Below are 23,098 nucleotides of genomic sequence, written 5' to 3'. Positions count from 1 at the left end.
CACTGATCCCAGTTCAGCACCAGCGGTTTACAATCAAGTTGTAGAAGCATCTCAAGGACCCTTGCTAGAAGTAGGATGCACCGAAGCTCAATTGCAAGTGTCCTAAAAAAGTCTAAATATTTATGTAAATGAGGTACTTCAGTCTTTATTTTTAACAAATTAAACAAAACACTGCAAATATTTTTCTTTGTGGAGTACTGTGTAAAAAACAAAGAGATTAGGATCAATTTTAAGAGGATTCAGAAGCATAATAAAATACGCAAAACTTTAAAGGGTCTGAAAACTTTCCAAATGCACTGTGTGTGATTACATGTTTAAAAAATGAGATGCTAGATGTGCACAGGAGTGCAGACATCACGCAAATTGTACCTAACAATCTATGTCTGTCTGTGAATTGAGAGTAAAGACCATGCTGGCAAACCTCCCCATGAAACCTTATGACTGAGATGATGAGTGTATTTATTTCCTGATTACAACAAGATTCTGTCTGACAAAGCTTATTTATGTATCCATTTGACTTTTTATGGCCTTGGTATTCTAAGTAAATTCATTTCCTCTCCTGGGAGCAGATGCCGTGTGTCTAATATATACAGATGAACAGATGAGTGGCGAGTAATATTTGACAAACAGCAAATGTGAGAGGCATTGGAATGAAATTATCTATAACACATAAAACACTGAACTCATATTCTGTTGTTGGGGACACAAATTATTAGGAAATGGCTCATCAAACTGCTTGTTTTTTTTTTACCCAGTATGATTTGATATTCATCAGCAGTGCTCCCAAAATGAGTTTGGAATTGCTTTCTTGTCTTTATGATAAAAGGTGGTTTGAATTTGATTTGTTTATTGACACTGACTAAAAAGAAGAGAGATGTCTAGAGGTATGAAGGTAGAAGTGGTTAGCTCATCAACATTTTTGTGGGGCTCAACTGCATGTGACAGTCTCTGATTCTAGATCAGAAGAGATGAAAGTCAAATGTCAGGCTTCCCATTCCTTGTGAACTCACTCCCTCACCTTATCCAGAACATCCACTCTTCAACACTACAAAGGGGACACGCTGGCAGGGGGTCAAGAGAAACTCTTCACAACACACTATCAAAGCCCTTGAAGATAGTAAGGAAACTACTGACACTACCAAAACCACATAAAACCTTTTGCCTTACGGAAGGTTTCAAATATTTAAAAAAGTTTGTGAGTTTCCTATCCTTCCAATCAATAACAACCTAGAGCCATTGTAAGCAGCAGCAGTAAGTCTGTCTGCAAATTCTGTTCATGTGGCCACTGAATTACCATCCAAAACAGACCCTTTGGTTTGATTCACAACATTTTTAAAACTGGTCCCTCGATTCAGAACATCTAACTCAAAGGCCACAGTATATGTCACTGTACATTGAATACATAAGTAAAGTCAGCTGTTAACTGTGCTTTAACTCCATTTCATTGTAAGTTAATTATTCACATACGCAATTGTTCAGCTGAGATAGTTCATTTTTAAAATTTCCCAATACACTGTGGGATTAATGACACCTTAGTCTTTGAAGAAATGAAATACTGAGAATTGGAGTTAAAGATTAAAGGTATTTTTTTTATTATACCAATTAAAATTTAAAATGTGCCTTGGATGCTTTTTGCCTCATCCTAGAATCTAGAATCTCTCTGGACATCCTGTGCATGAATATTACAAGGTAGCAAAAACAATTTCCATTTTTTCTATATTTGTTTAAACCACTCAGATGTTAAAAAAAAAATGCACATGGGAGCTTTGATTCCTGCTACACTCCACAACTTAAGAAGGCATGCAAAAGGAACAATGAGCCCACTGGTTGGGGTTGGAGGGGCTGACTGATATGACTCCAGGAGGATGCCATATTTAAGCACCTGCACCAGCGCTCTATCCTTTATAACCTCCCGCCTTTGCACATGTGTTTTATTCCACTGCCTTGTCTCATTACACAAGAACAGCACTAGCAGCTGAGTGAGGCAGATGTTCTATTGTAGAGCACGGCAACTCCTCAAGTGGCTAGCATCCATCTGAGTGCCTGTGCTACAGCTGGCAGCCACAGCTGAACCAAGACAATCCATCTCGATGAGGAGAATAGGTCTGGAGTGATAAAGATGCTGTATGGGGAGGGTTTTCCTTAACAGAATGTAGCCTGAATGGTCCTCCCCATTGCCATTCCTTAAGGGAAGATGGCACTGTAGATTGGAGGCAGGAGAGGGTTCATGTCTGTGGGCTGTGACATTACTGACACCACCGACACAGAGTCAGCCTACCAGCACTGATATGCAAATAAGGAAATTGGCTTACCCTGTAGCCTCAACAGCTAAAGGCTGCTAATGGATGCAGGGAGGCCGAGGGTGGGAGGGAGGGGGGGAGGGTATGGGGACAGCTGGTGGCGAGTGTCCAGTCAGTCTGTGTTGGCTTTTGTAGTAGGCAATAAATGCCAGCGGACAGCAGATGCTGTAGGGAGAGCTGAGATCTATCGCTGCAGCCTAAAGCCATGTTAACCATGCCATGTTGTTGTGACCTGTCCTCTCTCAAACCTTTTTCTCAGCACCTTCTGATGTTGTCCTGTGTAGCACAATGCCGAGTCTTTACAGGAAGGATCAGTAGTGTCACAGTGTCATTCTGAAGGGCTGGTATCAGTTTGACAAGTGTCAATATTTGGTCCCTTGATGTACAGAAATACAAGGCACACATGTTCACACACACAACTATCTACTAATGGAGGAGAGTAAAATCTAATCAAATATACTATGCAGATGACAAGTACAAACATACATTTGTTTTTGTCCATTCAGTCTGTTCAATTAAATTTGTTTCACTGAGCTGTGTCATTATTTTGCATCCACATTTGTGGCCATCTGTCCCTTGCTGCCCAGATGTGGTCCTTCTTGCTCCAGCCGCATCAAGCTCGGTTCACCAATCACTATACAGTAAATGAAAAAAATCCTTTTCTGGTTTGCCAATATAGTGGAGATGAGGGGTAGGAGCTGTCATTGTGGGAAATAACAGAAAAATGTATTTGGCTGTGTGCATGGTGGGTTGATTGATTCTAAAGCAGTAATGTGTGTCTAACTGACAGCAATTATAGTTGGGTCCACTGCAGACTGTGACAGCCACATCCAGCTGAAGCAAGGTCCCGGTCCAGGGATATACAGAGAAATGAAGGGTTTCACAAACAGTTGGGTGACAGGTGCTGATGGCACTTACACACTTACATGATGACCTACCATCCTTCAAGAGGTTGGGAAGGGGCAAAAAAATCATGCTGGAGTCGTCTCCAAGTGATGGGAAAGGGCTAGGAGAGGGTCACGTGACATGGATGCACTCATGAACCTACATTTAATCAGATGCTCATGAACGGGGCTGTAATATTTGACTCTGGGCTCCAGATGACTTTTATTAGAAGTGTTTAAATCTAATGTCAACTTCAGTTGCTGTTCTTTCCACCTGCTCTGCAAGAAGCTGTATACAGCTGTGAGTTTCATTTACCAACTATTGAGTGCTGATGGAAAAATAGCACAGACGGACATAGATCCCTTCATCTTCCAACATAAAGGCATTTTAAGCATTTTGCCAAAATCTACCCACCAGATTTCTGCTTGCAAACATAACTGATTAAAACAAGTAACAGAAAAAAGGATGCTTGTGAATGTGTAGTGGAGTGTGCAAACCTTAACATTGATTTATTCTGTCTTATACACCAAATGCACAAAACTGGGGAATGGTGATTTGTGTGTAACCCTTTTGACACACCGGCTCAAATTCTGTAAAGATTCTTACAGTATATTTGGTAGGCTTTTGAAAGATGAGCATGAGGGGTTGCAAAATAGTTTTTTCACTGACTACAGTAAAGTGATTGTGATTACTACTCTGCATTGCCTTCACTATACTTGATTTGCTCATCTACATATTTTTGAATTTACCACCAGCTATATATGTAGTATATTTAATGCCAGAGCCGTACACCATAGCAGTAAACTATAATTAGTTTCCATGTTAGTTATACTTTGCATGTATCATCTGTCTTATCATGCATGTATTATACTGTGTGTTTTATGGTCCTTGTCCCCCCCCACTTCTCTACCTCTATTCCTCTATCTCTACCTCCATCCCTCTATCTCTACCTTTCTACCTCTTCTGTCCCTCTCAACCCGCCCGGCCAGCAGCAGATGGTTCCCCCACATTAGAGCCGGGTTCTGCTCAAGGTTTTTTTCCCTGTTAAAGGGTGTTTTCCTGCCACTGTCTCCTTAGGGCTTGCTCTGGGGGTTCAGGCATATGGGTTCTGTAAAGCGTCTTGAGACAATTTGACTGTAATTGGCGCTATATAAATAAAATTGAATTGAATTGAATTACATCTGCGCTATCTGGTGGCAGCAGCATCTGACAGTAAGTTGAGGTTAGTGGGCTGTGAACAAATATCCAATGTGGCAGCATAGCAGCCACCCATTTCACGTGCAAGTAGACAGTGGGTATAAATGTGGCTTTTATATTTAGTATTTTGTTAACAGTGTAAATAATACACAGAGGAACAATTGTTTCATGCTGCCAAGGACTTTATGAACGAGGATCTATATTCAAAGGGAATAAACACTGAATACTGCGACTTAAAATAACAGTATCTTACGTAGTCTACTGCATTGCTCACCTGAGGTGTAGTTATAGAAGACTAATGGATTCTCTCTCCATCTTTTTCACTTTATGTTTGGCTCTTAAAGTTAATTATAGCATCAGAGGACTAAATGATTTTGTAATTTGAAACAAATCAGAAAAATGGGTTCTTAATGCCTGGATATGTTTTTTTTTAAGATTCAAAGAGATACAAATTCATAAATTACTTGGCATCACTATTAAATATTCTGGCAATTTATTTGCCACAACTATGATAATTTCTCATACTATCACATCTGAATGTCTTCATTTCAGATTGGTCTTGCTTTACACAAACATTAACCAAATGACAAATGGTCATCTGATGCTGAAGTTCCAAAATTCATTCACATCTTCAGCATACCTTCATTTTGTATATATCAACAACACATAACCTTATTCACTGTGTTTAATGTTTGTTCATGATGAATTACTTTGTGGGCTTCACACAAAAGCTGTATGTGTAGTGTTAAGCATTTTATTTTTACTTTTACTCTCTGCTTTAATTCATCATTTAGTTAATATAACCATTATTTTTTACTCCTAAAAGATTACTTAACACTGAATTTATCTGTAATAACTGCAGCAGGTTCCAGATGTGTGTGCAGTTTTGTAATATCTACAAGGTGTAATTATGTGGGTCCTTGAAGGGGTCATTAAGAGGCTGATCAACAGAAACTCCGCTTCGTGACAATGACAGCGCAGGACAACGTAGAGGGCAGCCGAGACAGGGACGTTTATGTGTGCTGATGGAGAGCTGATGCTGGCTGTCAGAGCCAATTGGGAACAAAGTATCGTCAGAGGTGCCGTCGTCTGTCTCTCTGTCTGAGGAAGCTGACAATATTTGACTCACCTGACATGGGCACGGAGTCATTGGGAAAGCTCAGGTCATCCTCGACTACCCAGGAGAAGCTCCAGTACCCTCTAGGATAGCCAGTAGCAGTCCTGCCATCCAGTGGTTCACCTAAAATAGAAGCAAGATCACATTTTACTCTCAGAGTCCATGTTGCTGAGATATAGGGAAAGTGAAATGAAAACATTAGAAAAATGCTAACACATTAAATAAAGATTGCACATTGTGTTGTGTTTATTGGGTTGTCTTGTTGTCATCGATTTGGCGTCCATCCTGGGATCTTGTGTATTTGTTGGTCCAGCTAAGGCATGACTCCACATGCTTTATTACATTTGTACTGTATGTTCTAGCTGTGAATGACTCCTTACGATACAAAGCCCTTCCTGCTGGCAGCTTTGTTATCTAACAGATGAGGTCAAACTCCTAAAGACCTTGGCAAAAGCGTTCATCCAAATGGAAAGTGACAAAGCGATAGTAGAGCTGTAATTGGAATTTCTGCAGTAATACAGAACTATAATGGGGCATTTCACTGTATTGGTCAGATTTTTAAAAAAAAAATAAAAAATCATAATGGACTTCAGCATTTAGAAGCCAGCGAAGCATGTGCAGTTTAGTACTGCAGAGTAACAGCAGCAAACTTGAGCAGCGACACAGTGCACTTGAGTGATAGTTAAGAAGTCCAAGGGGCCATATGAATTGGTTATTGGACATCGATAGGCTGCATAATTACCTGCAGGCAGGTTTGTCTGATTTTGTTTCACTCTGTCTTCACCTTCCAAGCTCAAAGATTAATTATAACAAGATCGAAAAGAAGTCTGATACTGTAAAGTAGGCGCAACTACTTTCTCTTATATAACTTTCTCTTATATTTCGTGCACCCACCTCTCACCGCTGCCATCACACACACATGCCATCTCTCTCACTTTGTCCTTAGTCCATAGGTAATTACTGCACAGTCACAGACCAATACGCTGCTGCCTAGAAAGGAGACTCCTGCATAAATCCTGCAGTCATTCTAAATGAGCCTTAAAGAGCGATTGATTGTAAATGCTGCCTTTCATGGCACTGAACAGAGCACATTGGCCAGAGAAGATGTCCATAACATTCAACATTTATTCTCACACAGAATGAGTTATACTGACAAATAGAGTCGATTACATTAGGATGGGTATTTTTTAGATTGTCAAGAAATATGTTGGACTAATTCATACATGTTTTTTTTCGTTTTTTTTTTTTGTTGGCCTTTTCGACTTTATTCGATAGGTGCAGTGAGAGACAGACAGGAAATGTGGGAGAAAAGTTGAGGGAAGACATGCAGCAAAAGGCCACAAGTGGGAATCAAACCTGTTCCAGTGCATCGGGGACCAGCCCCTGTATATGGGTCGTCTGCTTAACCCACTGAGCTATACAGGCGCCCCTACATTTGTGCTTTTTTTAAACACTATTAAGAGAGACAGTTTACATGTCTCATCTAAAGTTTTCAAGCTTTATATTCCTTTCCACTCTGCTAGATCTCTTATGTCTACCTTACGGCAGCAGAATAGAGATGTAAACATATCTGGGATACACACATGTTGTTCATAGCAACTGCATGTGTATAATAACATGCTGAGTTGCACTGGCAATCATTCTATACCATTAATGCTTGATTTTTTTATTTATTTATTTACAAGACATTGCTGCTATTCTGCTGCAGAAACCAAATCAACAGCTCAATGCAACCAGATGAGACAAATAAAAGCATGGAGCCAGCATCTGAGAGAAATGCTTACTTTGTTAGAAAATATTGCTTTTATTCTTTAAACAAGATTAGCTGTCTGCTTTTGGTTTTACACAAAGTGTGGGAAGAAATCATTCCACTAAAAATAATCATGACAGCTCATGTCTAATTAAGACTTAATGGACAGGCCAAGAACACATGGCATGGTCACAAGATTGGAAAAGCATCAAGCACATTACCAGTGTGATTAGCTATTAAGTAATTTTCATTTCCAAATCAACAGGAGTGGATAATGGGACACCAAATTGCAATGTCTCTGCAGCTTTATTTCAGAAACAGCTAAAAACTACTTAACCAAAACAGAAGAGAACAAAATACTAGTGAAGGGTCTTTCTGAGAATCAAGAAATGCAACAAAACAAGCCTAATCAAAGTATAAGGAAATGAACAAGCTATATGACTAAGCTGTTTTTATTCAAATGCACTTCTTGGACGGACAGTGTTTCTTGAAATCAAGCAAAGTGCACCTGGAAGGAAATAAGTTTGCCATCATTATGCGCTGATATCTGACTGAAGGACAAGGTCCAATGTCTGGATGAGGTTTTCTCCTTTTAGGGTTCCGATTTGGGGCCTTTCTCTTCCCTTCTGACAGCCAGACGAGAGGAGCTGCCTGGCCCATACAGAGACTTGGTTTGAGGTCAACAGCTGTTGCTACTGGGGAAACTGGCTGGCTGTTTGAATACTGCATGAGCTGGTGGACTGCTGCTGGAGCTGACTGCCTGGTTGGCTCCTCGGTCACTGTAGCTGCTGGTTTCTGTAGGGCTTTTATAAAAACTGATAAGCCACCAGGGGAACTGCCTGCCTGGCTGACTTAGCAGCTGTTGTGGGAGGTGACTAGAATTCTCCCTGACTGCTGGGGGTGAAGGAGCTGGTTGGCTGAGTGGTATTTATAAGAGTGCATTTTCTGGCTGCTTGTGGGGCAGTTTGGCAATATGTCCTGATATTAGATAATTTTACCTTTTACTCTGGAAACAGTTCAAGAAGGCCTGAGGCAGACATATAGCACAGGGCTAGTCATGAAAAGACACTGTCCCAATTCCTATTCTCTTGTCCCTGTTTTTTTTTTCCTGTTAATAACAGTGGAATTGCTACTGGTCCAGGTGAATGTGAGAGCTGAACCCCAACTCAGAACTTTAGAGTTACCAGTCAGTCTCTGAGAGTCAAGTTAAAATGAGTTTCTAACAGAGTATCTCTCGTGTACATTATATTTATGGAGCTCAGCAGAATTTTCCCTGTCTATATGGATCTGATGTGATGAGAAAAAGTGCTTCAGATTGGGCTACAGTAAATTACAACTTTTCAAAACTTATATCAACTAAAGGATCAACGATTAAGGTGTCATGTACATGTGTACACCAATCAGGCATAACATTATGACCGCTGACAGGTGAAGTGAATAGCACTGATTATCTCTTCATCATGTCACCTGTTAGTTGGTTGCATATATCAGGCAGCAAGTGAACATTTTGTCCTCAAAGTTGATGTTAGAAGCAGGAAAAATGGGCAAGTGTAAGGATTTGAGTGAAGTTGACAAAAACCAAATTGTGATGGTTGGACTACTGGGTCAGAACATCTCCAGAACTGCAGCTCTTGTGGGGTGTTCCTGGTCTGCAGTGGTCAGTATCTATCAGAGGTGGTCCAAGGAAGGAACAGTGGTGAACCAGTGACAAGGTCATGGGCAGCCAAGACTCACTGGTGCACATAGGGTGTAGGTTGACCCATGTGATACAATCCATCACACGAGCTACTGTTCTTCAGACTGCTGAAGAAGTTAATGCTCTGACAGAAAGGTGTCAGAATACACAGTGCATCACAGTTTGTTGCATGTGGGGCTGAATAGCTGCAGACCAGTCAGGGTGTCCATGCTGACCCCTGTGCACCACCGAAAGCACCACCAATGGACACGTGAGCATCAGAACTGGACCACGGACCAGTGGAAGAAGGTGGCTTGATCTGATGAATTATGCTTTCTTTTACATCCCAGGGATGGCCAGGCGTGTGTGTGTCACTTATCTGGGGAACACATGGCATCAGGATGCACTATGGGAGGAAGACAAGCTGGCGGAGGCAGTGTGACTGTTATGTTCTAGGGTGTGTGCGTAGGTAAGGTAGGTTGTGTTTTCTCTTTTCTTTTTTTACATTACGCCCAGCGGGAGTGGCCAGGTGCACCTGTGGCTCCTTGACAATCCGCGAGGACAGTTTATAGCTAAGCCACCCTGATCAGTGTTGCCGGTGGGCCAGACCAGCTGCTGGAGTGCTGTTGGTGACTGGTGTTCTACCTAAACTCTACAGTGTTGTGCTTCAAGGACTTTGATATAGTAGGATCAGCTTCATACTTGAGAAGCTTGCTTTGTGTTGGATTTAGGGTTTCTATTCTTTGTAAATAAAATTACTTTTCCACCACATGATCAGTTTTCCTGCCTCTTTACCCAGTTTTCTTTATATTTGTTACTCCCTTCATCCCCTGGCCTCCAGGGACGTAACAGTGATGCTTTAGGCAATGTTCTGCTGGGAAATCTTGGGTCCTGCCATCCATGTGGATGTTATTTTAACATGTACCCCCTACCTAAGCATTGCTGCAGACCATTTACATCTTTTCATGGAAACAGTATTCCCTGATGCCTGTGGCCTCTTTCAGCAGGATAATCCACCATGCCACAAAGCAAAAATTGTTCAAGAATGGTTTGAGGAGCACAACAACCAGTTTGAGGTGTTGACTTGGCCTCCAAATTCCCCAGATCTCAATCTACTCAAGCATCTGTGAGATGTGCTGGACAAACAAGTCTGATCCATGGAAGCCCCACCTCACAACTTCCAAGGCTTAAAGGATCTGCTGCTAACATCTTGGTGCCAGAAACCACATCATACCTTCAGGGGTCTAGTGGAGTCCATGCCTCGATGGGTCAGGGCTGTTTTGGCAGCAAAAGGGGGACCAACACAATAAGTAGGTGGTCATAATGATATGCCTGATCAATGTATATTCACACCAATCAGCCAAAGAGAGAGAAAGATGTTTGCATTGCCCACCTCAGCACCACACATGCTTCTCCTCTTTGCTCATTTTTGGATTATGTGGGAGTTCAGAGGAGCCACCCACTGCCAACATAATGATGGGAGAAGCCACGACATGGACGTTCACAACAGCTGTTACAGTGACAACACAGGGGATTTGTGCATCGTTATACACAATTAGTGTTTTCAACAGACAACATTGGTTCAGCATAGTAGCTGTGTCATCACTGTTGCTGTGTCACGAATCTACTGGGATAAATTTCCAATATTTTCTATTTGCAGACATTTTACAGCTTGTACATATCTATTTTCTGTCACAAATGCGAGTGAAATGCTCTCTCTGAAGGGCCCTGCCATTGTGCTTAGTCATTAAGTCAGTGAGGAGCAGGCAGGATGACTCACATAGGCAAGTTGTAGCAGTGAGGAAAAGGTGGACAAAAACTTAGTGTCTGGTCATGAGACAAATATAACAACAGCCCTTTTTGCTCCACCTTTATGACCACTCTGAATGTTGTTCAACTCTTCTTTTTAATGTGTCCTTTTTAAACCTCTCACAATTCAGCAGCAGACGTTTGTGTAATTCCTTCTCCAATTGTGTGATTGTTTTTTTTCTTTTTTAACTTCTGAACCCTAAGTGGTTCCTGTTTGTTGTTGCTCCTGCCATATTTGTACTCACTGTGGACTCATTTTTCACTGCAACACTAAGTCCTGCACCTATATGGAAACAATTTTTCTGCAGTATAAGATATTTAAAATGAAATAAATAATGAAAGGAGATTTTAAAAAAACAATAATTGAATTTATTTCTTAAACAAAATATTTAAAAAAAAATCTCAAATCAACATGTACACCACTTTTTCAAGTGTTCGACGGTGCTTGAAAAAGTAAAAATATAACAAGTCTAGATATTTCTGTACAAGCATTTTTCCCTTGTTTCTATACTTGTCTCCTATCTCCTCTGTCTATGCACAGACTGCAGCTCAGTTCAGTTCAGGACATACTCTGATTCTTGAATTTTTGCCACATAACTGTTGGTCACAGCTGAGTCACTAATGACCTCTTCAATGTGCCGAAGAGTGCAGCTTTTTTTTCCAATTCTCTGGACATCACAGATGATGAGTAGCTCAAGGGCTGTAGGAAAGTTAAAAATCTAACCATTCTTTGTGGGTCTGACAAATAGTGTGATTTTGCTGATTTTTTTAATTATTTTTTTTAAGATAACATGCCTTTGAAACTCCCTGGCAGGTTTTTGGGGTTCAGAGGGTTATATTCCACTAAACCACCAGATAAGATTCCTAATTTGCTTTATTGAATTTGCTTGGTGTTTCCTGCCAGCTGTTTTGTCAGGAAAGATCTTTATATTATTTACTTGTATGCTCTTGGTGTATCATTGCCAAATGGTGCTTTAATTTCATTGGGATCATGGCTTTCCTTACTAGCAGCTGAGGAGAGATTGCACTCTGTGGCCTTACATTGCTACTTTTAATAAAACCGAATTCATTACAGCGATCGTCAGATTTACTTGGTTGGTTAAGCTTGGCTATATGTCTCTAGACATTGTTTTCAGAATGAACAACATTCCCCATAGCTCTCTTGAGGCTGATCCATTTGCCATTATTTGCCTTGAGTAGGTCTGAAGAGAATTCCTTAGACTTCATTGTTTGGTTGTTGTCCTGGCATGTAGTGTGAATTGTGGGACCTTACATATGCCTTTTTCAACTAGGCCTAATCAGTTCAATTTGCCACAGGCAGCCTAAAATCCTATTCTGAACACATCTCAAGGATAATTAAAGCGAGCAGGATGCACCAGACCACTGTCACACCACAAGGTCTTAATACTTTGATAAATGAGTGTTTTCCATCCATCATCCATCCATTATCTATACACCGCTTAATCCTCACTAGGGTCATGGGGGGGCTGGAGTCTATCCCAGCTGACTCAGGTGAAGGCAGGGGACACCCTAGACAGGTCACCAGTCTGTCACAGGGCTACATACAGAGACAAACAATCACTCTCACATTCACACCTACGGGCAATTTAGAATGATCAATTAACCTCAGCATATTTTTGGACTGTGGGAGGAAGCCGGAGTACCCGGAGAAAACCCACGCATGCACAGGGAGAACATGCAAACTCCATGCAGAAAGATCCCGGGAAAGCCGGGACGTGAACCAGGGATCTTCTAGCTGCAAGGCGAAAGTGCTAACCACTACGCCACTGTGCAGCCCATGAGTGTTTTCATTTTTTAAATTTTTAATAAATGTACAACAGTTTCTGAAAATGTGTTTTGCATTTCACATTATGGATTACTGACTGTAGATGGATGGACAAAAAAAATTCAGTTTTACCTTTTCAGAGTAGAGACTAGAGACAATGGTGATTTACTTGTTTCCACAGATGAATTCAATTCATTGATCAAATCACAACTCATTTAGACAGTGATGTGATAATTTCATCGAGGTTAACATGTCTGGAAGCTGAGCGAATCTGACTCAATTTGGAGCAAAGTTTGATAAATTAGATGAGTTGCATTAAAGCCCAACAGACAACATGTCAGCACAACTTCACAGAGAGAGATTTTTGCTATTGTGGCTTTAAAACATTTATCAGTTTGGTTTTTCTGTTTGATAAATACCAATGAAAATGTTGACTGTACCAATGCCATTCAAAATGTATTTATGTAAAGGTTATGTCTTCAAGACTTTCACTCACAAGAAGATCTGCAGAACACACACATAGACTCCTTCACATACAGTCAGAACTCCACATGTCACTTAAAAAGACATTTCTCTTAGTCGTCTACATCCGACTGTCTCTTTTTGACTCTCAGTCACTCAAACGTCAGCATCCGCATGTTTCGGTTAAATGAGATCTAAGCGGATGCTTTCAGAGGCCTTCAAAATTCTTAAAAATGCAGCACTAGAACACAGGGGGACATGCACAAATAAGAGTTCACAAACATTTTTGAGTGGACACTACTATACATGATGCATGCGGTGCCTGTGGCCTTTGTTTCACAGCAGTGCAATGGTCCACAAATGCAGCTAATTACCCATGAAAAGTGGAAGCAGGGTAAGTGCACAGGCAGTGGATCTATGGCTCTGCTGGACCTGGAAAATAGGAAGGCCTTCACTGAAATCACAAGGATTCTGAAATGTTTGCACAAGTCTAAATAGACATTTGTAATATGTTGGTCAGTTTGCCTTTCCTTGAGAAGATGAAGCCGAACAGAGATGCTGGGAAATGTAATAGAATTTTGCATTTACACCTAATTAAAAGGGAAATGAGGAAGCCACCCTTTCACCCTGTTGGAATTCCATGCTCCTCGGTCTCCTGCACCACAATTGTCCTCTTCTTTTTTCCCCATTAATTAAAGATTTACCTAGGGATACATACATTACTGCCTAAATAAATTGATTACCTGTCGAGCCCAGTGACGCGTCATTAAATGCTCGTCAAAGTCTGCCAGCACCACATCAGGCAGCTGAGGCCTGGAATTGGCTGATCTCACTCTGCTACAAAAGACCGCATTGATTTCCATCAGAGGAGCCCTCATGTCCACTAAGCACTCTGACTTTCATTAAGACCTTCACAGAATTCCACACACGTTGCTCCCCGACCCCCAAAACACCCACATGTGTGTACACAGCGATTCACACACACTTCTTACCTGATCACAGTTCTCACCGGAGGCCTATGGAGGGGAGGCAATAACTACGTCTCAAATTAAACAGCTTTAAACACGACTACAGTGACAGTAAACAATTCAGAAATGTCTCAACTGCATTAATAAGGGTGTCATGTTTTCCTAAGGCTTAAGTCTCATTTCAACCATTAGCAACCGAGGTTAAACAGGGTTAAATAGAGGAGACAGATATAAAGTGTTCTTGTTAATATGCCACCTACTGCGATTGTTAGCTTTAAGTGGGGGATAACTTGCTTTTAAGAGGCTTTTTGCATTTGTCATAAGATGTTGGTGCATTATTTTTTATTTTTTTGGGCATAAACCCTGTCTTGTAAACAAGAAAGGGATTTTGGTGCAACTGTAGGATGCAGCTTATTAACCCAGAGTGCTGCCAGTAAAGCCTAAGTTAAGGCCTCCAGTAATACAACATCCTCTGTGCAGAAGGAGGATCTCAGAAAACTCCCTCTTGGATAGCAGTCACTGAATTCAAAAGCAAAAACAGTACTCTGAATTACAACCTGCAGACTGGAAATGACGGATATAATGAGGGGCAAATGTTAAAATTAAAACTCTGAAAGAGGAGTTTGACAGCATTTAAAAAACAGGAGTTAAAAATATTAAATGCTCCACTATAGCTGAATAGAGGCAGTGTAAATAGTGAAACATCAAAGGCTTTTCCAATAACTGTTTGCTTTGGATGCTCAACATGCAGCTTCTGTAAATGAGCCGCTAATGTAACATTTGCAATGAGCGGAGACAGTTTCACAACATATGATGAAATACCAGCGATGCCAAACACCAACCGCTGACATGCCGTCACAGGGATGCCTTCTGACAGCGCTTAAGAAGCTCCCCAAGGTAATGTATGTTCACTTGACATGTGTACCCCAAATTCAGAGTAAGATCAAGCGCTGTTTTGTCTCTCAAGATGAACACCAAGTGATTTTATCAAAGAACTGGATCATAAGGCTTCAGTCTGCAAGCATTATCCCAGGGAATAAAGGGCTACGCAGTGACAATGAAGATGTCAACTGGGCTTCCCTGATGCTCATTAAAGAAAACGATTGTGCTGTTGAACACTCATGCCCTTTTTCTTTGAAGCTTTGCAATACCAACATACAGCAACACCTCTTAAAAGGCAGCCCAGTATTCACAAATAATGCATAAAAATGGCTTGTTGACTGATAGAGAGTGGAATCTAAAGTTGCAGAAAAAGTTCTCCGGTCTCATTTGCCATTCTGTGTAAAACAATTTATGGCCACGGGGTGTCTGATTAAATTATGGAAGCGCTAATTGAATTAATTATGTAAGACCCCCCTCTTTTTGTATGTTTTACTGTGCATGGCTCACTGTTACCATCTACATTTCCTATTGTAGAAGTACAAGAATCTGCCAAAAGAAAAAAAAAGTCTCTACTATTAATTTAGGAATTAAAGAGGCTAGACATCTTGTGACGCTCACAATTATCCCCACTTTATTCTCAGAATTCTCTTTTCACACATCACATAATGATCCTCCTCAAGTGCTACTACAGACCAGGTAGTAAAAAGACATGTGGAGCTGCTGCTTTTACAAATTATTAGAGCAGAGATTTCTAAGAAGACAGTTGAGCTACAGATATTGTAAAATGGATGCCAGAGTTCTGAACCCAACTTGAAGTTGGTTACTGTAGTTTGGCCTGCTAATAAACCTCCACAGCAGCGACTGTGACACGTGAAGGCAGTTAAAGCCCTTAATTTACTTCCATTTATTTCGTCTTACTTAAATTCTGACATGAAAGAGACATGAAACACACTCTAATCCATCACAGCAATGAAACCACTGACAGATTAAGGGAATGACATCGATTTCCTCGTTACAGTGCAGTGTGCTGCTGGGAAACCTTGGATCTTGGCATTCATGTGGATATCGCTCTGACACGTACCGCCCACTTAATTGTTGTCGTAGGCCAAGCTCACCCTTCCAAGATCTCCTCCACCCTGCCACACCACTGAAACTACTCAGGAATGGCTCAAAAAGCATGAAAAAGAGCCAAACATGTTGTCCTAGCCTCCAAACTCCCCAGATCCCAAACCGATTGAGCATCTGTAGAGTACATTGGAACAAACCCCATTCACTGTGGCCCACTGGACAGCCCACAGGACCTCAATGATTCACTGTCAACATCCCAGTGCCAGATACCACTGAACACCACAGATGTCAAGTGTTCATGCCTTGATGGGTCAGAGAGGTTTTGGCAGCAAGAGGAGGACCTATACTGTATTAGCCAGGTAGTTTTATTGTTATGTATGATTTATGTACAGGAGTAACTTGTTTATCAGGTGTTTTTTTTTTTTAATTTGCACGGGTTGCTCACACATAAAAAGGCAGTAGATATCTATAGCCTTCATTTTGGCCTACTTTTTCATCCACACAACCCTTTAGAGCTGTGGAAAAGAACCCCAAAAGCTTTAAAACACCACAGTTCTGTAACCATTCAGGCTCAGCAACACAGTGTTTCTGTTTTCACTCTCACAAAAAGCAAACAGTTTTACATTTTTCTGTGAACAACGACTGTGAGGATAATTAAAGTAAACCAAAATAATGACTGTGAGGATAATTAAACTAAACAAGACATCGTGGTAAAAAAGATGCTCAAAGGATGCTCAAAATGAACATGTTGCTACAGCAGTAATGCACAATTTTAAAATGCTCAGGATTCCTACATATTTTCATTTCAAAATATCAAACTTTTCCAGATTTGTTTCCCTACATCTCTGTAGATTTTCACACCATACATGACAGAGTACAAATTGCTAAATGTTTAATCTGTAATGAAATGGTTTTAATATTCAACTTATGTGTAAGCTGTGCAGGTGGATGGCCCAGTGACTAACACACCTGACACACCGGAGATCAGTGGTTCAAATCCCAGTGAGCATGCAGTTGTCCAGTAAGGAGCCTTAGGCAAGGTCCTTAGTGCTGCCCCACCTACCTACCTGGTGTTGGATCTACTTTCATGTACACTGCCATTCAAAAGCTTGGGGTCACGTAGAAATGTCCTTATTTTTAAAAGAAAGGCATTTTTTTTTAAATTAAAATAACATTAAATGAATGATAAATCCAGTGTAGACATTGTTAATGTGGTAAATGACTATTGTAGCTGGAAACAGCTGATTTTTAATGGAATATCTCCATAGAGGTACAGAGGAACATTTCCAGCAACCATCACTCCTGTGTTCTAATGCTACATTGTGTTAGCTAATGGTGTTGAAAGGCTAGTAGTTGAAAGGGTTGTATGTGGCTAAACAGATATTAAAAGACATATAGCATATTATTTAAGACCATAGTGAGTAACAGGGAAGAGTACCAACATCTCTGAAAAATATGATTAAAAATCAGTCCAATAACATGTTGAATAAGTAAAAATATAGTATTGCTCCCTCTTTTAAGAATTAAAAATAGGCTGAAAAAATATATAATCAAAACAGTGCAGCCTTGTTTATTCCACACAATGACCAATGCAGCCATAAAGGTGTACTTACCTTATGCAGATGAGAGATTTTTTTTAGCTTTCTGAAAACTACATCACTGCAAGTGTTCACACAAGCTTAACATTTGGTTGCCTGTGATGCTATTTATATATGCAGTTCAAACATATTTCCACATTTTCTTTCAAAATAATTTGGTAGCAGATTTCATTTAGTTATAAGTACCAAGAACTTTTTAGCACAGGGGCATAGATGCAGCTAAGTGAAGGAGTGTGTTTTCAGTCGCAGGCCACACTTCTTGCCTTGTTTTTAATGACACTGAGCTCGCTGTGGCCCACACTCTCTCACACAGTGGCAAACATGTTGACTCCTCTGGCTGTCTGCTCCGCATGGCATGAAAACACTACTGGTAAGATCAGTTTGTATTTAGGAAAACTGAATTTTCAATTTTATTCAGACATGGAAATTATAATACTAATACTTTCCCATATTCTGCAGCATTGAATAGCATGCTGCAATGAGTTCAGTAACACAAAACTACACATGCTGTCACAGGAGGGACTCCCCTCAGTAGTGTTTTAGGGCAGCTACTTTACTTACTTTTACTTAGATGAGATGATATGCATTGTGACAATGGCTGAGGGACCCAACATTAAAGTGCTGTTTTCACCAAAAAACGAAAGCGCCTTACGTTGTCAGTGCATGATTATTTTGTATGCACAAACAATGGCCAGGGGGCAGTTCAAGAAAACAGAGAATCTCTGCCAAGAAAAAGTCGCTGCTGCTAAAGAATCCAACACCCTCAACCTCAATGCAACATCATCAAGAGCAATATCCAGATACTCAGTACATGCTCAAATGAAGGTATATACTGCCCTAAGTGGAAATTTTGGGGCAAATTATTTGATAAAACATTGAGTTGCTAAGAAATTAAACATCAAAGTGTCACTTAAATCATGGAAGTTAGTTGAGCACTCAGGAAATCAATGGCAACAGTGTAGAAAACAGCATTGTAATGTTTACAAATGAACACTCAATTAAATGGCATCAAATACCATTAACATCATTATATCCTGTTGTTTTGTCCCATCTGAGTTGAGTGAAGTCTACTCTAACATTGGAGTTGTAGGTTAGGCACAAAAGCAAATGAATTAAAGTAATAAATGTCAAAATAAAAAGATAGAGAAAAAGGCCCTGGACATTCCATGCATCCATCCATTATCTGTACACCGCTTAATCCTCATTATGGTCATGAGGGGACTGGAGTCTATCCCAGTTGACTGAGGGTGAAGGTAGGAGACACCTGGACAGATCACCATACAGAGTCAGAGCCGGTATGAAGACCTGAGCACTGGGACCATGAACAGGGGGGTGGGAGGGCAAAAGTTTGGTTTTAGCTTCATGAATTCAAGGTTTGAAATATACACAATAAACTAAATGGGTATGTATTAATGTAGACTGTGTGAGTGGACTGATAGGGAGTTGTAGCATTTCATTTTTTTTAATGTTTTATAGAGGAATTATTTTAGAAGAAATTGCATTTTAACTTATCTTTTTTTTTTTTAACCTTATATGTCATTGTGCTTTTTTAAACTGGACTTTTCACAGTTTTAGAAGCAGTTTGACAAAGTGATGATTTTATGTGATTTTTGTACTGAGCATGACTAATAATAAAACGGCCAGCGGCAGATTGGGCCCCCCATATGAGCCGGGCTCTGCTCAAGGTTTCTTCCCATTAAAAGGGAGGTTTTTCTTGCCACTGTTGCCTTAAGGCTTGCTCTGGGGGTTCAGGCATGTGGGTTCTGTCAAGCGTCTTGAGACAATTTGAATTGTAATTGGTGCTATATAAATAAAATTGAATTCAATTGAAGATTGCAGGGCTGCACATAGAGACAAACAATCACACTCACATTCCCACCTACAGACAGTTTAGAATTACCAATTAACTTCAGCATGTTTTTGGACTGTGAGAAGAAGCCAAAGTACCTGGAAAATACACACACATGCACAGGGAGAACATGCAAACTCCATGCAGAAAGATCCCGGGAACGCCGGGACATGAACACAAACGACTGAACAGGTGGGCTCTGGCTAATCTGTAGCCTAATAGGTAAAAGCACATCAATGCTATATCTGGTCAGGGGTGACACGGGTTTGACACATCTAATCTTCTCAATTCATTTTGAATCTTTGACAAGAAGACAAATATATTGACTGTGGCTTCAGTTGGGAGTGTTGTGGCATGACCACTGTGACGAATATTGGCTCATACGCTGCACTTGTATCACAAATGCAGAAGTGTTTATGGTCACCCTAGGTAACACTGCATGTTTAAATCGATTTTCACCACTAACATAAATATACCTACTTATAGATGTCATTTTTCTTCATTACTAATCCTGTGACATTGTCCCACCACCTGTGGTCACCATCCTTCTCAACTCAGCTGCCCATTCCACCAGCTGACATTGATCTCATGTCATGTGCTGTGCAGTACATCATTTCACCAGAGGAGCATGTCTGCATTTTTGACAGCACTGATAATCAGCAACTTTGGTATTTTTAAATATCCTGGCATACTGTACTACCTTGGCACTGCTCAAGCCCAGTGAGATACTCAAACAAAAATCAGCACTAACTGAAATGAACGACGACAGAAGACCTGCAGCTCCAGCTAAGGGAAGCAGAGAAAATGAATAATGTGCCAAACATATCCAGCTTTGTGCGTTCCAGATTTAAGGGAAGCTTTGCTGGGAATATGCATGCAGTGATGAAGCAATGGCACCACTCCAGACACACAACAGCCTCCAGCAGCAACCACACAAAGCAATAATGGTGGACAAAACACAAGCAGCACCTCTACCATCACCAGAAGGAAAGAAGAGTCTGACTGGATTCTTACAGTGAGTCGCCACTACAACACAGAGCAGAGAGGGAGATGTAGCTGCTAAGTAAACATGGTCACATCATGTCTCCCCAACAGTCACGTCTGAGCCCTGCAGCTTTTAACATGCTCACATTACTGCCTCATAATATGAACTGAATGGACTGTAAATAATTGTGCAATTTTGAAAAGAGTTCTCAAGCAGACAGAAGTTCTGCAGCCTTTGACTCTGTTCAGTTGAAGTGGGAAATATTTAGCCAATATGCTGCTTGATTGCAAAGAGATATAGACTTTTTGTTTGTCTTTATTTTTACTGTGATTTTAACTCTTACTCTTATTAATTTTGCAAAAGGCAACAACTGTTAAAAACAGAAGCCAACTAAAAAAAAAAAAAATTTCACCATTTGTTCTCTAATTTGGACCAGAAGAATAGCTGTAGAAAAAAACAAAATACCCAAACTGAAAATACCAAACAATTTTGTAATAGAGTTGATCAAAAGAGTCCTGATGCCGTCAGAAGTCCAGCGGTCTTTGACTCCGTTTCTTTTGTTGTTCTGTTTTATGTATTATTTGGCAAGCATGCGGTTTCTTATTTGTATAGCAGATTTCAAAGTTTCTGACATGTCAGACACTTTTTAGAGACAGTTATGACAGTTTAAAAGAGAAATCCTGTCTCATAGGGTTTGCCCAGAACCAGAATTTCAATCTTGTCACTGTTTAAAAATTTACCACACATCCAGCTTTCAGTAACCTTGATACATTCTGCTCATGTGTTTATAGGGCTCAGATCATTGAGGGAAATAGCGGGAATAAATTTAATCATGTCATATGCATCATTATTGTAACACACATTGTGTTCATTGATAATTTGGCCCAGAGACGACAAGTACAAATTAAACAATGATGGGCCTGAAATTGACTCAAAGGGAACAACACATGAAACATCATGTTCTGGAGCTAAAATGCTCACAACAAACACTAAAATCACTTCTGTTGATGTATGATGTATCAGTGTTGACCAAGATAGGCCAACCCATGTCTCAAGTTTTCCCAAAATAATGTCCTGATCAAGAGTGTCCAGATAGCTCACCCGGTAGAGCAGGCAACCCATTGATTTCAACCTGTGGCATGATTTATTGTATGTCATTCCCCAACTCTTCTCACCCACCTTTTCTCTCACCTCTCAACTGCTGCCTAACAAAGGCAAAAAATGGTCAAAAACTCATCACAAAAACAAAAGTGATTGCAAGTGTCAAACCAGGTCTTAGACACAAGAAATACTAAGATGGAAGCTCTATTGTTGCCACTCACTAATAACCTTGGCTAAGACAGTTTTTGTACTAGGGTTGGGGTACAGCTGTACTGGTAGTGATTCTGGACTTTTCTGATCCAGACTCACAACCAGCCACTGATCCCAGTATGACTTTAACAATCACAGAAAGGAGCACACATCTCAATTAGCTATTGAGTTAAAGGATTGTTTTCAATAGCTCACACTTTCATGCGTTAATTAAGCCTAAATGAATCAACCATGCATAAGAATGTAAAGCAGTTCACATGTATTAATGGCTTTTTTCATGGTCAATGATTGCAACCTAATTTAAACTTAACTTCAAAATAACTACAAATTTGACCTTACCTGACTGTCTCGGTGGACTAATTTCTATGTAATGGACTGTAATTTTGGGCGTTTTTGCTCACTACCCAGTGCCTTGCCTCAATGCATCTCTTCTGCTCCCCTACAGTGCCATTGTGTGCAACGCTATCTGACGTTAGCTTAGAAATGGACTCGACTGAGGTCAACAAACGACAAGCTCTCAGCACAACATTGACTCCAATACAAACTCCACAAAGGCAATAAAAACTTTTATCTGTCTGTCCTGTCTGGCCAAACAGGAATGTGATTGACGTCGCTTGTTTCATGGAGGGTCAAAACAAAGAAATAAACATAACCTTAATAGCACTGTGCCAGTGCCAGATAGTCAAATATAGTCTATAGTTTCAAATATAGTCACAGTCAGATTACGAAAACACTGTAACTCATCCATTAACATGCCGCTGCAGGAGGCCGTGTCATGGCCTGAGCATGTATGGCAGCTGCTGGAACTGGCTCACTTGTTAATTATTGATGATGGAACAGATGACGGCAGCAGCAGGATGAACTCAGAAGTGTACAGACACATTTTGTCTGGCTATGTACAAAGCAATTCTTCTCATCTCACTGGACAGACCTTCATCTTGCTACAACATAATTCTCCAAAACACACTGGATACCAAGCAAAGCTTTTATTGGTGACAATAAGTGGAAGGCCTCAGGCTGGTCAAGTCAGATTTAAACCTTAGCGAGAATTTTACCTGCTGGAAAGGACACTGAAGACAGAGAGCCCCAATAACAAACATAAACTGAAGTCAGCTGATTTGCCAGCCTGAGAAATAATTCCCAGTTATCAAATATTTAGTTCTGTCTGTGGATTGTAAAGTTGAATCTATCATTGCATCAACGAATTATTCAACCAAATATTACACATTTTTGCTTTTATTGCCTTTGATTTTCATCTGTTCAGTAAACATTTGCAGATCTGAAAATAAAATGACTCTGTGTAGAAAAGAAAAATGATAAGTATAATGAAAGCCAAAAAGCCACTCTGTTTGTTTAATTGTGGTGTGTGATCTCAAATTCAAATACTTTTGAAAAATTTTACATAATTGATGTGTTTTTGCTGAGGGGCTTTTCTTTACTTTTTTCACAAAAATGT

At 40.3% G+C, this 23,098-nt stretch overlaps 1 protein-coding gene across 3 annotated transcripts in view; it reads right to left on the bottom strand.

Moving 5' to 3' along the window:
• alk (ALK receptor tyrosine kinase) overlaps positions 1-23,098 on the bottom strand; it is a 498,812-nt gene that overhangs the window by 293,736 nt on the left and 181,978 nt on the right. For all 3 annotated transcript variants that reach the window (XM_055005938.1, XM_055005937.1, XM_055005939.1), the window contains exon 2: positions 5,512-5,622. In XM_055005938.1, coding sequence (XP_054861913.1) covers positions 5,512-5,622 — 111 coding nt within the window. The remainder of the gene's footprint in view (positions 1-5,511; positions 5,623-23,098) is intronic.

Source organism: Amphiprion ocellaris, chromosome 20, assembly GCF_022539595.1.
Source record: "Amphiprion ocellaris isolate individual 3 ecotype Okinawa chromosome 20, ASM2253959v1, whole genome shotgun sequence".
Lineage (NCBI taxonomy): Eukaryota > Metazoa > Chordata > Actinopteri > Pomacentridae > Amphiprion > Amphiprion ocellaris.
This window is presented reverse-complemented; position numbering and strand designations above follow the sequence as displayed.